We start from the raw sequence: 14,300 nt of genomic DNA on the forward strand, positions 1-14,300 counted from the left end.
GAGCTAATTAGTACAGCCTCGAGGGAAGTGGGCTGTATTTCTCTGATGTCGATGTCTTGTGTGCTGCTGACGACGTACGCTTCATCATTTTGTAATGACTTGAAAACACAATATTATTGATCCAGGCTGGTTAGCTCTTTGCTAAGAGAGAACATCACAGTGTTCATTACCAACGTGAACATCTTTACACAATGCTCTGCATGAAGATGAGAGTGAAGGTGCATTTTGAGGGAAATGGAGGTCCGTCTCGGCTCTTCCTCTCCAGCATCTCAGTGTTTTTCAAGATGTAACGTGACGAGGCTTAGGCGTTATCTATATTTTCACATCTTCATAGCTTCCTGCATTTAAACTGGGTTGCACGATGTATGATTTGTGGGGAAATAAAAAACTAATAAGAAAATAGAGAAAATCTGCTCACATTCAGGTTCCGCAGCATCATCATGTTTAAGTTGCATTATAATTTAGTGACGTTAACTATTGTTGACCCATAAAATAATGATTAAATAACAAAGTGCAGCCTGACACACGCTCTTCATAAATAACTGGATCACCAGTCTGAGACTGAAACAAATGACATGAATGCAGGAGTTAAAGAAACTCTTCATCTCAGACACTTTAAGATGTTCAAAATCATGCATGGAAATAAAAGTGATCATTAGAAATCCTGTTTTCTTTGACTCACTATGAATTTTACAGTGGTGGAAAGTAATTAAGGTCTGCCACTGTCTCTACGTGAGGAGATTCTTTGAAAGAAGTATTTTACTGTACTTCTTTTGAAACCTTAAAATCACAAAAAACTTTTTCATCTCAGGTTTTCTGGATTTTTCCCTGTAAAGTGATCAGTGAGAAATGCATTTTTATTTCTTAATGAGGAAATCAAACCTCACCTGCAGAGTTACAGTGGGAGGAGGAGCAACTCTGAAAGACGTCACACTTCTTCCAATGAAACTTAAAGTTTGTCAGAGTGTCAGCAGCTGCAGTCGAGACAAGTTCAACTGAATCCATCAGGTTCTTCTCAACAAAACAGCAGAATCTCTGTCAAACACTGGTGAGTACACTGCACTACAAAGCTTCTTAAAGTTTGTTATAGCACATACATATATGAGGAAGAAACTAAATCCAACCGTCACCAAGGAAACATAGCAGATGAACCTGCTAAACCGGCTAACCAGCCTGGCTCACACTCCCTGTAGTTTCTCAGAGTCCAGGATCTGATTTCTTAAAGTTTGAGCTGACGTTTTTTCTGTTTCTGTACTTCCTGCTGTCTGTCTTTGTGAGGTAGTACAGCTGATAATATTTACTGTGTTTCAAGAACTGCTATTACAAGTCTCTCTCTGTTTCTCTGGAAAGAAACATTCAACTGGATTTCTCCACAAACAGCAGAATCTCTGTCAATCACTGGTGAGTACACTGCACTACAAAGACAAAACACACTGACTGAATATTTGCTCATAATTCAGTTCAAAGCAAAAACTTCTTTAAAACATGTTGGACCATGTAAAAATGAACATGTCATAGAAATGTGTCACTTTTGATGAAAAACAACAAATGTACATTTCCAGGTAAAAACCAAACAGTGACTGAACTCCGGCTAGTTAAGGTTAGACACAATGCAGTCACAGCCAGCTTTAGCTTAAGCTGATTCACCAACCTGTTTCCAGTATGAACTCAAAACCTCAGCTCCACTCAGACAGGAAGTTCTATAGAAATACCACCACTGAACTGGACCTCTGAGCTGTCCTTCACTCACAGCATAGTCCAGGAACTGACTGTAGAATGAGCTGTTTTAGTACATCTGAACTGAACAGAGACTTTATTAATCCCTCAACGGGGAAATTCTTTTTTCACTCAGTTTATTTTACATGCATTTTAACCCCGAACACACATACAAGGGCTCATAGACATGCAATGTGGAGAGAGATGGTGGAGTGATGGGCAGCCCCCCTGAGGAGCGCCCTGCGAGCAGTTGGGGGGTCGGTGCCTTGCTCAAGGACCCTCGGGCAGTGCCCAGGAGGTGAACTGGCACCTCTCCAGCTACCAGTCCACCTTCCATATTTTGGTCCATGCTGGACTTGAACAAACATTTTCTCAGTAATTTGGAACTCAGTTGGTTCAATATAACAACAGAATCCAGGATGACTTATATTCTACTAATCATGGTGTGATTTGATGAAATAATCCAAAGACATGTAATTACACTTTGTCTTTTCACACTTTCTGTCCTCAGAGTGTAGATATGTCTGCTGCCAGCTGTCTGCTGACTGAAGATCAGTTTCTGTGCTCCATCTGTCACAACAGGACTAGATCGTCCGCAAAAAGCAGCGACCCAATCCTGAGGCCACCGAACCGCAGCCCCTCAACGCCCTGGCTGCGCCTAGAAATTCTGTCCATAAAGGTTATGAACAGAACCGGTGACAAAGGGCAGCCTTGGCGGAGTCCAACTCCCACGGGAAACAGGTCCGACTTACTTCCGGCAATGCGGACCAAGCTCTGGCACAGAGAGTACAGGGACCGGATAGCCCGTATTAATGGGTCCGGAACCCCATACTCCCGGAGCACCCCCCACAGGACTCCCCGAGGGACATGGTCGAACGCCTTCTCCAGATCCACAAAACACATGTAGACTGGTTGGGCAAACTCCCATGCACCCTCCAGGACCGCGCTAAGGGTATAGAGCTGGTCCACAGTTCCACGACCAGGACGAAAACCACATTGCTCCTCCTGGATCTGAGGTTCGACAATCTTGCGGGCCCTCCTCTCCAGGACCCCCGAAAAGACCTTCCCGGGGAGGCTGAGGGGTGTGATCCCCCTATAGTTGGAGCACACCCTCCGGTACCCCTTTTTGAAAAGGGGAACCACCCGATCTGCCAGTCCAGGGGCACTGTCCCCGATGTCCACGTGAGCCCCACAACATCCAGGGCCTTTAAGAACTCCGGGCAGACCTCATCCACCCCCGGGGCCTTGCCACCGAGGAGCTTTTTGACTACCTCAGCGACCTCAGCCCCAGAGATGGGTGAGACCGCCACGGGGTCCCCAGACTCTGCCTCCTCAAAGGAAGACGTGCTGGTGGGATTGAGGAGGTCTTCGAAGTATTCCCTCCACCGACCCAAGACGTCCCCAGTGGAGGTCAGCAGCACCCCGTCCCCACTGAACACAGTGTTGACAGTGCACTGCTTCCCCCGCCTGAACCGCCGGATGGTGGTCCAGAACCTCCTCGAAGCCGTTCGAAAGTCGTTCTCCATGGCCTCACTGAACTCCTCCCATGCCCGAGTTTTTGCCTCCGCAACCACCGAGGCCGCACTCCACTTGGCACGTCCATACCCGTCAGCTGCTTCAGGACTCCCACAGGCCAAAAAGGTTCTAGGCCTCCTTCTTCAGCTTGACGGCATCCATCACCGCCGGTGTCCACCAGCGGGTTCAGGGGCTGCCGCCGCGTCAGGCACCAACCACCTTACGGCTACAGCTCCGGTCAGCTGCCTCGACAATGGAGGAACGGAACAAGGTCTACTCGGACTCAATGTCCCCCGCCTCCCCCGGGACGTGAGTGAAGCTCTCCCGAAGGTGGGAGTTGAAACTCCGTCTGACAGGAGATTCAGGCAGACGTTCCCAGCAAACCCACACAGAACGTTTGGGCCTGCCAGGTCTGACCGCTGTCCTTCCCCACCATCGGAGCCAACTCACCACCAGGTGGTGATCAGTTGACAGCTCCGCCCCTCTATTCACTCGAGTGTCCAAAACATGTGGCCACAAGTCCGACGATACGACCACAAAGTCGATCATCGAACTACGGCCGAGGGCGTCCTGGTGCCAGGTGCACATGTGGACACCCTTATGCTTGAACATGGTGTTTGTTATGGACAGTCCATGACGAACACAGAAGTCCACTAACAGAACACCGCTCGGGTTCAGATCAGGGGGGCCGTTCCTCTCAATCACGCCCGTCCAGGTCTCACTGTCGCTGCCCACGTGAGCATTGAAATCCCCCAGGAGGACGAGGGAGTCCCCAGAGGGGGCGCTCTCCAGCACTCCCTCAAAAGAGGGTACTCTGAGCTACCATTCGGTGCATAGGCACAGACGCACACCCCCCTGAGACCCCTCCCATGGGTGGTGGGTCCATGGGAAGGGGGGCCCATGTCACCCTTTCGGGCTGTGCCCGGCCGGGCCCCATAGGTGTAGACCCGGCCACCAGGCGCTCGCCAGCGAGCCCCACCCCCAGGCCTGGCTCCATGGGGGGGCCCCGGTGACCCGCATCCGGGCAAGGGAGACCTGACTCCATAGATATTTGTATTCATCAGGGGTGATTGAGCTGCAATTTGACTGGTCCCTCACCTAGGACCTGATTGCCTTGGGTGACCCTACCAGGGGCATGAAGCCCCCGACAACATATCTCCTGGGATCATTGGAACACGCAAACCCCTCCACCGCGATAAGGTGGCAGCTCCAGGAGGGGTTATATAGAAATACCACCACTGAACTGGACCTCTGAGCTGTCCTTCACTCACAGCATAGTCCAGGAACTGACTGTAGAATGAGCTGTTTTAGTACATCTGAACTGAACAGAGACTTTATTAATCCCTCAACGGGGAAATTCTTTTTTCACTCAGTTTATTTTACATGCATTTTAACCCCGAACACACATACAAGGGCTCATAGACATGCAATGTGGAGAGAGATGGTGGAGTGATGGGCAGCCCCCCTGAGGAGCGCCCTGCGAGCAGTTGGGGGGTCGGTGCCTTGCTCAAGGGCACCTCGGCAGTGCCCAGGAGGTGAACTGGCACCTCTCCAGCTACCAGTCCACCTTCCATATTTTGGTCCATGCTGGACTTGAACAAACATTTTCTCAGTAATTTGGAACTCAGTTGGTTCAATATAACAACAGAATCCAGGATGACTTATATTCTACTAATCATGGTGTGATTTGATGAAATAATCCAAAGACATGTAATTACACTTTGTCTTTTCACACTTTCTGTCCTCAGAGTGTAGATATGTCTGCTGCCAGCTGTCTGCTGACTGAAGATCAGTTTCTGTGCTCCATCTGTCTGGATGTGTTCACTGATCCAGTCAGCACACCATGTGGACACAACTTCTGTAAAACCTGCATCACTGAACACTGGAATATTAATTTCCCGTGTCAGTGTCCCAACTGTAAAAAGGTTTTCTCCACAAAACCTGAGCTGCAGGTCAATACTTTCATCTCTGAGATGGCTGCTCAGTTCAGACAGTCAGCTCAACAGAAAGCCAGCAGCAGCAGCTCAGAGCAACAAGTTTCCAAACCAGGAGAAGTTCCCTGTGACGTCTGCACTGGAACCAAACTGAAGGCCCTGAAGTCCTGCCTGGTGTGTCTGGTCTCCTACTGTGAGACTCACCTGGAGCCTCATCTGACAATGTCAGGTCTGAAGAAACATCAGCTGATCGACCCTGTGGAGAACCTGGAAGGCAGGATGTGTACGAAGCACGATAAACTGCTGGAGCTGTTCTGTAAGACCGACCAGATGTGTGTCTGCATGCTCTGCACTGTTTTAGACCACAAGACACATGATGTTGTTCCTCTGAAAGAAGAATATGAAGGAAAGAAGACTGAGCTGGAGAAGACAGAGGCTGAAATTCAGCAGATGATCCAGAAGAGACGACTGAAGATTGAGGAGATGAAACGCTCAGTGAAGCTCAGTAAGGAAGATGCAGACAGAGAGATAGCAGATGGTGTTCAGGTCTTCACCGCTCTGAAGGAGTCTGTTGAGAGAAGTCAGGCCGAGCTCATCGACACCATCAAAGAGAAGCAGAGAAAGACAGAGGAACAGGCTGAAGGCTTCATCAAAGAGCTGGAACAGGAAATCTCTGAGCTGAAGAAGAGAAGCACTGAGGTAGCACAGCTCTCACAGTCTCAAGACCACCTCCACCTCCTCCAAAGCTTCCCGTCCCTGAACGCTGCTCCACCCACCAAGGACTGGACAGAAGTCAGCGTCCGTCCACCTTCATATGAGGGGACTGTGGTGAGAGCTGTGAATCAGCTGGAGGAGACGCTCAGTAAACAGATGAAGCTGAAGAGGGTCCAGCTGTTTGCAGTGGATGTGACACTCGATCCTGATACAGCACATCCCAAACTCATCCTGTCTGATGATGGGAAACAAGTGTATGATAGTGATGTAAAGAAGAATGTCCCAGACAATCCAGAGAGATTTGATCTTTGTACTTGTGTCTTAGCAAAGCAGAGTTTCTCTTCAGGAAGATTTTATTATGAGGTTCAGGTTAAAGGGAAGACTAAGTGGACTTCAGGAGTGGCCAGAGAGTCGATCAACAGAAAGGGAAAAATCACAGTGAGTCCTCAGAATGGTTACTGGATGATATGTTTGAGGAATGAAAATGAGTACAAAGCTCTTGCTGGTCCTTCAGTCCGTCTCTCTCTGAAGTCTCAGCCTGAGAAGGTGGGGGTGTTTGTGGATTATGAGGAGGGTCTGGTCTCCTTTTATGACGTTGATGCTGCAGCTCTTATCTACTCCTTTACTGGCTGCTGCTTCACTGAGAAACTCTACCCATACTTTTGTCCATGTCTTAATGATGGAGGTAAAAACTCTGCCCCTCTGATCATCTCTCCTGTCAATCACACTGAGTAGAACAACCATTTGATTTTCTACAGAAAGATTCAAATCATTTCATGTAACAAATGTAGATTTATTGGTGATGTACGGTGCACAGTGACACAAATTACTGACAATGACCTTTTTATGAATAAGATAAAAGTCATTTGATTTTCTGCTTTTTTTCTTTTTGAATAAACATCTTATTCTGCCCAATTCATTTTTTTGTTTTTCTTTAATATCCTGTTTCTAATGACCATATCATGTGGAATCATGTAGAAGTGGATATTTTTGGTTTTCCTGTTGGTTGGTCAAACATTTGAAATATTATTTCTGCTTGACTGATCAGGGTAAAGACCATGTGAACTTTGTTTGAACCTTTTTATTGAGGAAATAAATGTCATTAATCAAAGGAGACGAGAACAATTCAATATTTTTTACTATGTATAGCACAAGCATCAACCTCTGTGTCTGTGAAGTGAAGCCAAGCTCACAACAGCTCTTCAGAAACCTGCAGAGAACGTCATGGAGACTACGTCCAGGTTTTAGACAGTCTGCGGGGACGTCACGGAGACTAGGTCCAGGTTTTAGATAGTCCTCGTGAGAGAGCTTCTGTCACAGTGCTAAACCTTTCATGCATTTCGTTCAGTCCACCTGGGTTTGATGAGAGGTGTTGATCTTTTTATCACTCTGCTGAAAGGTGCTTCAGAATCAATAGATGTTTATTGAGGCAGTTTGCATATTAAAGGGAGCTAAATTATTGATTTGCATGAAGTTTGTGCAAATACACTTCACATCACCCCAATTTTTCAAGGTTTTTATTCATATTTATGCAGTTCAATGTATCATTGAACTCTGAATAATTCAGATTCAGATCCAATTCATTCGCTCTGTGAGATTAAACTGTCACCTAGAGAGGCTCCATCCTCAGATTTCCACGTTCCTCCACCCTTAATGTAGATGTTAAAGGACAAATCCTGATCAAAAACAACTCCAAGATTCTTTACAGTGGAGCTGGAGGCCAGGGTGATCCCATCTAAAGTAACTAAGTCTCTAGAAAGAGAGTTTCTGAGGTGTTTGGGTCCAATTACAAGAACTTCAGTTTGTCTGAATTTAACATCAGAAAATTGTAGGTCATCCAACTTTTTATATCCTTAAGGCATGCTTGGAGTTTAGTTAACTGATTGGTTGCATCAGGCTTGATCGATAAATATAATTGGGTGTCGTCAGCATAACAATGGAAATTGATAGAGTGATTCCTAATAATGTTCCCTAAAGGAAGCATATATGAACTGAATAGAAGTGGTCCTAGTACAGAACCTTGTGGGACTCCATGACAAACTTTGGTATGCATGGAGGATTCATCATTGACGTGAACAAACTGAGATCGATCTAAGAAATAAGACTTAAACCAGCTTAGGGCGGTTCCTTTGATGCCAGTTTGATGTTCCAGTCTCTGTAAAAGAATTTGATGGTCAGTGGTGTTAGCATCAGCTAATTAGCAGTTAGCTACTAGCATGTCATTAGGCTAAAGATGTGTCCATCATAAACTCTGTAAAGCACAGAGAGTTGAAGCTGAGGAGCCGGACGACATCAGAGGGAAAAGCAGCAAATATATTGTGAATAAAATCTGATCCAGTTTGAATAAAAACCTCTTCATAGCTTCCTGAATTTTAACTGTGTTGCACGATGTATGACGGTATTTGTGGGGAAATAAAAAAGAAATAAGAAAATATTTTAAAAAAGCTGAGGAGTAACATGTAAGACATCGTATAGCCGACAGCAGGGGGAGTCAATTCTGATTTCAGGAGGTCCGGACAGAGAAAATCTGCTCACATTCAGGTTCCGCAGCATCATCATGTTTAAGTTGCATTATAATTTAGTGACGTTAACTATTGTTGACCCATAAAATAATGATTAAATAACAAAGTGCAGCCTGACACACGCTCTTCATAAATAACTGGATCACCAGTCTGAGACTGAAACAAATGACATGAATGCAGGAGTTAAAGAAACTCTTTATCTCAGACACTTTAAGATGTTCAAAATCATGCATGGAAATAAAAGTGATCATTAGAAATCCTGTTTTCTTTGACTCACTATGAATTTTACATCTTTATTTATTTTTTACAAAAAGTTGAAGCTCTTGTTGTTCCAAAGCTTTGTCAGTGTGTTTCCTAATGAGCCAATCAAAGCTCACTTACAGAGCTGCACTGAGAGGAGGAGCAACACTGAAAGAGGAGAAGCTTCAACGTCACATTTCCTCAAATGAAAGTGAAAGTTTGTCAGAGTGTCAGCAGCTGCAGTCGAGACAAGTCTCTCTGTTTGTCTGTGAAGAAAAGTTCAACTGAATCCATCAGGTTCTTCTCAACAAAACAGCAGAATCTCTGTCAAACACTGGTGAGTACACTGCACTACAAAGCTTCTTAAAGTTTGTTATAGCACATACATATATGAGGAAGAAGCTCAATCCAACTGTCACAGAGAAAACATAGCAGATAAACCAGGCCTGCTAAAAGATAACTAGCCTAGATAAGACGGCCTTTGGATTGTCTGAAGTTCAGAGTCCAGGATCTGATTTCATACAGTCATAAAGTTGATGTTTTACAACTTCTACAACTGTTTCAAACTTTGATTAACAGCCTTACAACTTCAATGTTTGTCCCAGCTTCCCTGTTTCTGTACTTCCTGCTGTCTGTCTTTGTGAGGCAGTACAGCTGATAATAATGAATAAGATAAAAGTCCATTTGATTTTCTGCGTTTTTTTCTTTTTGAATAAACAGCTTATTCTGCCCATTCTTTTTTTAGGCTTCATCAAAGAGCTGGAACAGGAAATCTCTGAGCTGAAGAAGAGAAGCACTGAGGTAGCACAGCTCTCACAGTCTCAAGACCACCTCCACCTCCTCCAAAGCTTCCCGTCCCTGAACACTGCTCCACCCACCAAGGACTGGACAGAAGTCAGCGTCCGTCCACCTTCATATGAGAGGACTGTGGTGAGAGCTGTGAATCAGCTGGAGGAGACGCTCAGTAAACAGATGAAGAAGCTGCTTGAGGTCGAGCTGAAGAGGGTCCAGCTGTTTGCAGTGGATGTGACACTCGATCCTGATACAGCAAATCCCTGGCTCATCCTGTCTGATGATGGGAAACAAGTTAAACTTGGTGATGTAAAGAAGAATGTCCCAGACAATCCAGAGAGATTTGATCCTTGTCCTAATGTCTTAGCAAAGCAGAGTTTCTCTTCAGGAAGATTTTATTATGAGGTTCAGGTTAAAGGGAAGACTAAGTGGGATTTAGGAGTGGCCAGAGAGTCGATCAACAGAAAGGGAAAAATCACAGTGAGTCCTCAGGATGGTTACTGGATGATATGTTTGAGGAATGAAAATGAGTACCAAGCTGCTGCTGGTCCTTCAGTCCGTCTCTCTCTGAAGTCTCAGCCTGAGAAGGTGGGGGTGTTTGTGGATTATGAGGAGGGTCTGGTCTCCTTTTATGACGTTGATGCTGCAGCTCTTATCTACTCCTTTACTGGCTGCTGCTTCACTGAGAAACTCTACCCATACTTTAGTCCATGTAATAATGATGGAGGTAAAAACTCTGCCCCTCTGATCATCTCTCCTGTCAATCACACTGAGTAGAACAACCATTTGATTTTCTACAGAAAGATTCAAATCATGTCATGTAACAAATGTAGATTTATTGGTGATGTACGGTGAACACATTGATGTTTTTTCTGATTCTGACCTTTTTTTCTCTCAATGTTTTTCTCTGATGTGTCACATTGCTACTTACTACTACAACACAGCAACTTTACTGCACTGATTGATATTATCTAATGTGCTCTGATTTATTCTAACAACTGTTCAATCATCAGAAAACAATGAATCAGAAGGAAGAAACATTTCCTTAAATGTCTGGGTGCCAAATTCAACCTTTTTATTGTCTGATCATTGTATATATAAGAATTGTTGCACACTGCCACAAATTACTGACAGTGACCTTTTTATGAATAAGATAAAAGTCATTTGATTTTCAGTTTTTTCCTGTTGAATAAATAAATAAATACATTTTATTCTGCCCATTTTTATTCTTGTTTTAGTTTTTCTTTAACATCCTGTTTCTAATGACCATATCATGTGATTAAAAAACACCTGGCGAGCTCCGATACCTCATCACATGTGAGATAGTTGGTCGTGTAAGATAATGTAGCGTTATCTTCTTCACATAAAAACACATTCAATGGACTCAAAGCTTAATTGTAAAAAGTCAGTCTCAGAGCAGAAGTCATTTATTACTTTGTCATGAATTCTTTGTTTTTGGTAGAAGTGGAAATTTTTGGTTTTCCTGTTGGTTGGTTAAACATTCAAAATATTATTGATCAGGGTAAAGACCATGTGAACTTTGTTTGAACCTTTTTATTGAGGAAACAAATGTCATTAATCAAAGGAGACGAGAACAATTCAATATTTTTTACTATGTATAGCACAAGCATCAACCTCTGTGTCTGTGAAGTGAAGCCAAGCTCACAACAGCTCTTCAGAAACCTGCGGAGAACGTCATGGAGACTACGTCCAGGTTTTAGACAGTCTGCGGGGACGTCACGGAGACTACGTCCAGGTTTTAGATGGTCTGCGGGGACGTCACGGAGACTACGTCCAGGTTTTAGACAGTCTGCGGGGACGTCACGGAGACTACGTCCAGGTTTTAGACAGTCTGCGGGGACGTCACGGAGACTACGTCCAGGTTTTAGACAGTCTGCGGGGACGTCACGGAGACTACGTCCAGGTTTTAGACAGTCTGCGGGGACGTCACGGAGACTACGTCCAGGTTTTAGACAGTCTGCGGGGACGTCACGGAGACTACGTCCAGGTTTTAGACAGTCTGCGGGGACGTCACGGAGACTACGTCCAGGTTTTAGACAGTCTGCGGGGACGTCACGGAGACTACGTCCAGGTTTTAGACAGTCTGCGGGGACGTCACGGAGACTACGTCCAGGTTTTAGACAGTCTGCGGGGACGTCACGGAGACTACGTCCAGGTTTTAGACAGTCTGTGGGGACGTCACAGAGGACTGAATCAACCACAAACCATAAAATCAGTGCAGCATGCGGCATTCGGTTGTTTAATCTCGTCCATGACGACAAATGTCAAGTGAAATGTCATCTGTGGACAACAACACAACACACACACACACACACACACACACACACACACACACACAGTCCTGTGAATATTAATACATCTTGTGAACAGCTGCTGATCTTCTTTTCTGATTTCTGATCTGAAGTTCCGAATGCTGGTTGGACGTGATCGAAAGGAGGCAAACGGACCCCCGTCCGCCTCGCAGCACCTGAAGTTTCCAGCTCGACTTGACTGTGACAAAAATGAATTTGTTTCGTGGTTCAGTTGAGCAGCTTCCTCGTATCAAGCTCAGGGCCGACAGCGGAGAGTCGTGACAGAAGTACACAGTGTGAAAATCAGGGAATTATTCCTGAAACCTTCCTGTGAGCTGCAGACAGTCATCCATCACGAGGAGCCCCGACACAAACCAGACAGCGCTCGCTCAGCCTGGCAGTGATGAGGTTTGAGTTCTGTTTCCTGAACAAACATTTAGGATTCGCTGCCGTCGTGTGCAGACTGTGATGCCACAGAATGAGTTTGAAGAGCTGTGCATGCAGACGGCCTCTGAGGGCGACTTCAGAGCTTCTTATCGTCGGCTGTGTCCTGTCCTGCAGCCTCCTACAATGATTGGTTGGAGCCGGTTCATATAAGCCAGGACGCTGCCTGTCCCTGGGCAACACTTTATACTACATTCATTTAAAGTTCTGTGAAGGCCGACTTAAAGATGGAAAGATTGCTCCTCTGTTTGCTGGACACCGCTGGCTCAAACCAACAGCAGGCTGATCTGACCTCGACACGAGCTGGCATTTCAGCACGCGGCCTCGTCGACCGAAGCTTAAACACACCACGTGGCGGCTTACGGCATCGTCGCAGCTTCCACAACACGCTAAGCTCTGCCAGCTGGCCGCGGCACCGTGTGTTGGTAGAGTTGGCGCGGCGACACGGCTCCTACACGTCAGCAGATGCTGCAACAACCGAGTCCACACAGGAAAGAAAAAATGTGACTGATGCTTTGGGACATTTGTGATAATCAGAATTTTGTTCTGTAGTTTTATTAATGTCAGTTCTGAGTTATTAAATATGTTGGAAAACAGCTGCTGAAAACACGTGAAAAGACTAAATGATATATTTCTGACATGTGGCGTTAGAGGCTGAAACAGGGTTTTGTGGGCGGTCCTTAAGGGTGGCTCGATGACACGCTGAGGCCGCCCTGAACAGAGACAGACATGAAATCATCTCAGCTCAGAGATGTGGGGTTGCATGACTTCAGATTATTTTAAGTCGACACTAATATGATGAAAGTCGAGTCGACTAGTCGCTGGTGACGTCATTTATATTTTTTTCAGTAATTAAAGAACGACAGGAGGTGAGATGCTTTGCAGTAACCTGTATTCACTGACGATGGACAGCTGTTACACAGCGAGCATCGAGTATCAACAACAAGCAGCAGCTCAGCTGTTAAATCTGATGGAACATACCTACACGTTCTGTACAGGCGCAGTGGAAAACAGAATACTGAACTCTTCAAACAGTTTGTGAGGAAACAACACAGACAAGAGCCTGCATCCGAGTCATCATCACAGTCCTGCTCAGTCACAGTTTGGGTTTTTCGATCCTGGTTTGCAAGAACACGAGCGCCTCTACGTGCGCTGGGTGAAGGCTCGCCCGCTGTCGTGTATTTCCAGCCAGTGAAACAATCCTCTCGCTTGTCGCTGAGACAGCCAGGTAACGTTTGCACAACTTGGCCAAACAGGGAAATCTGTCCTGGTTCTGGGCCCAGCAGTGCAGCGGGTTCTGCATGGTGGGAGTGTTCGGTGTTTGTTTACGGTGATTAGCGACTAGTCGATGTCAAGCTCTAAACGTCATTGTGGAGTAGTGACATCGACAAATCGAAGCCCTCGCTCAGAGCGTTTCAGAGTTAGTCATGTTCATTTCCTGAACTCGTCTGACATGTTTCAGTCACTTCAATCACTTACCTGATTTTAACAGCTGGTTTCATGAAGTCGTTGATATTTTTAATCATTCAGATTTGTTGGGGTGGTTAATAACTCTTTCTTCTTTGGCCTGATGAACTCAGATTTATTTATTTATTTCTTCATGCTGACTTTACACAGATCAGATCTAACCTGAAGCGGCTGTGGCTCAGGAGGTCGAGCCGGTTCAGTCCCCGGCTCCTCCGGTCTGCATGTTGACGTGTCCTCGGGCGAGATGCTCATGTGTGAAATTAAACTGCATATTTTAAAATAATCAAACCAGAAGAAAGAACGCCTCAGGTGATCTGCACGTCATTAACTCCTGTTAGCTGAATGGCCTTCAGGTCACTGCAGGTCCTCGTCAGTCATGGAGCGAGCTGGACGTCTCCCTCCTTCTCCAATCTGCTGTCACCTGATCCCCCACTCACCTGAGCACCTGTTTCTCATCCCCTCAGAGAATAAAGCTGCTCGTCTCCATCCGGCCAGCTGAGCCGAGTTCCAGACTTTTTATGTAAAGTTAAACTGTGAACCGTGTGTTCGGTCCAGACCTCGGAGACGTTACAGCGCGAGTCATTTCTTTACCTCCTCTTTATTCTTTAACATGAAGCTGCTGATCTTCTCCATGTTTCTGTCAG

The 14,300-nt window shown here is 45.7% G+C and overlaps 1 protein-coding gene across 4 annotated transcripts; it reads left to right on the forward strand.

Annotated features, from left to right (window-relative positions):
• The first annotated feature begins 953 nt into the window (after nt 1-953).
• Nucleotides 954-10,639, forward strand: LOC109138299 (E3 ubiquitin-protein ligase TRIM21). 4 transcript variants are annotated; one of them, XM_027284800.1, is made up of 5 exons: nt 954-1,048; nt 1,351-1,401; nt 2,228-2,286; nt 5,039-5,808; nt 9,387-10,639. In XM_027284800.1, the coding sequence occupies exons 3-5, from the start codon at nt 2,237-2,239 to the stop codon at nt 10,208-10,210; spliced, it is 1,644 nt and encodes a 547-aa protein (XP_027140601.1). In that variant the 5' UTR covers nt 954-1,048; nt 1,351-1,401; nt 2,228-2,236; the 3' UTR covers nt 10,211-10,639. The 4 variants fall into 4 exon arrangements, with proteins under 4 accessions (XP_027140601.1, XP_027140600.1, XP_027140603.1 ...); XM_027284799.1 differs by lacking the exon at nt 2,228-2,286 and having other exon boundaries at nt 955-1,048; nt 4,980-5,808; XM_027284802.1 differs by lacking the exons at nt 2,228-2,286; nt 9,387-10,639 and having other exon boundaries at nt 956-1,048; nt 4,980-6,683.
• The last annotated feature ends 3,661 nt before the right edge of the window (nt 10,640-14,300 follow it).

Source organism: Larimichthys crocea, chromosome XII (genome assembly GCF_000972845.2).
Source record: "Larimichthys crocea isolate SSNF chromosome XII, L_crocea_2.0, whole genome shotgun sequence".
Classification (NCBI taxonomy): Eukaryota; Metazoa; Chordata; class Actinopteri; family Sciaenidae; genus Larimichthys; species Larimichthys crocea.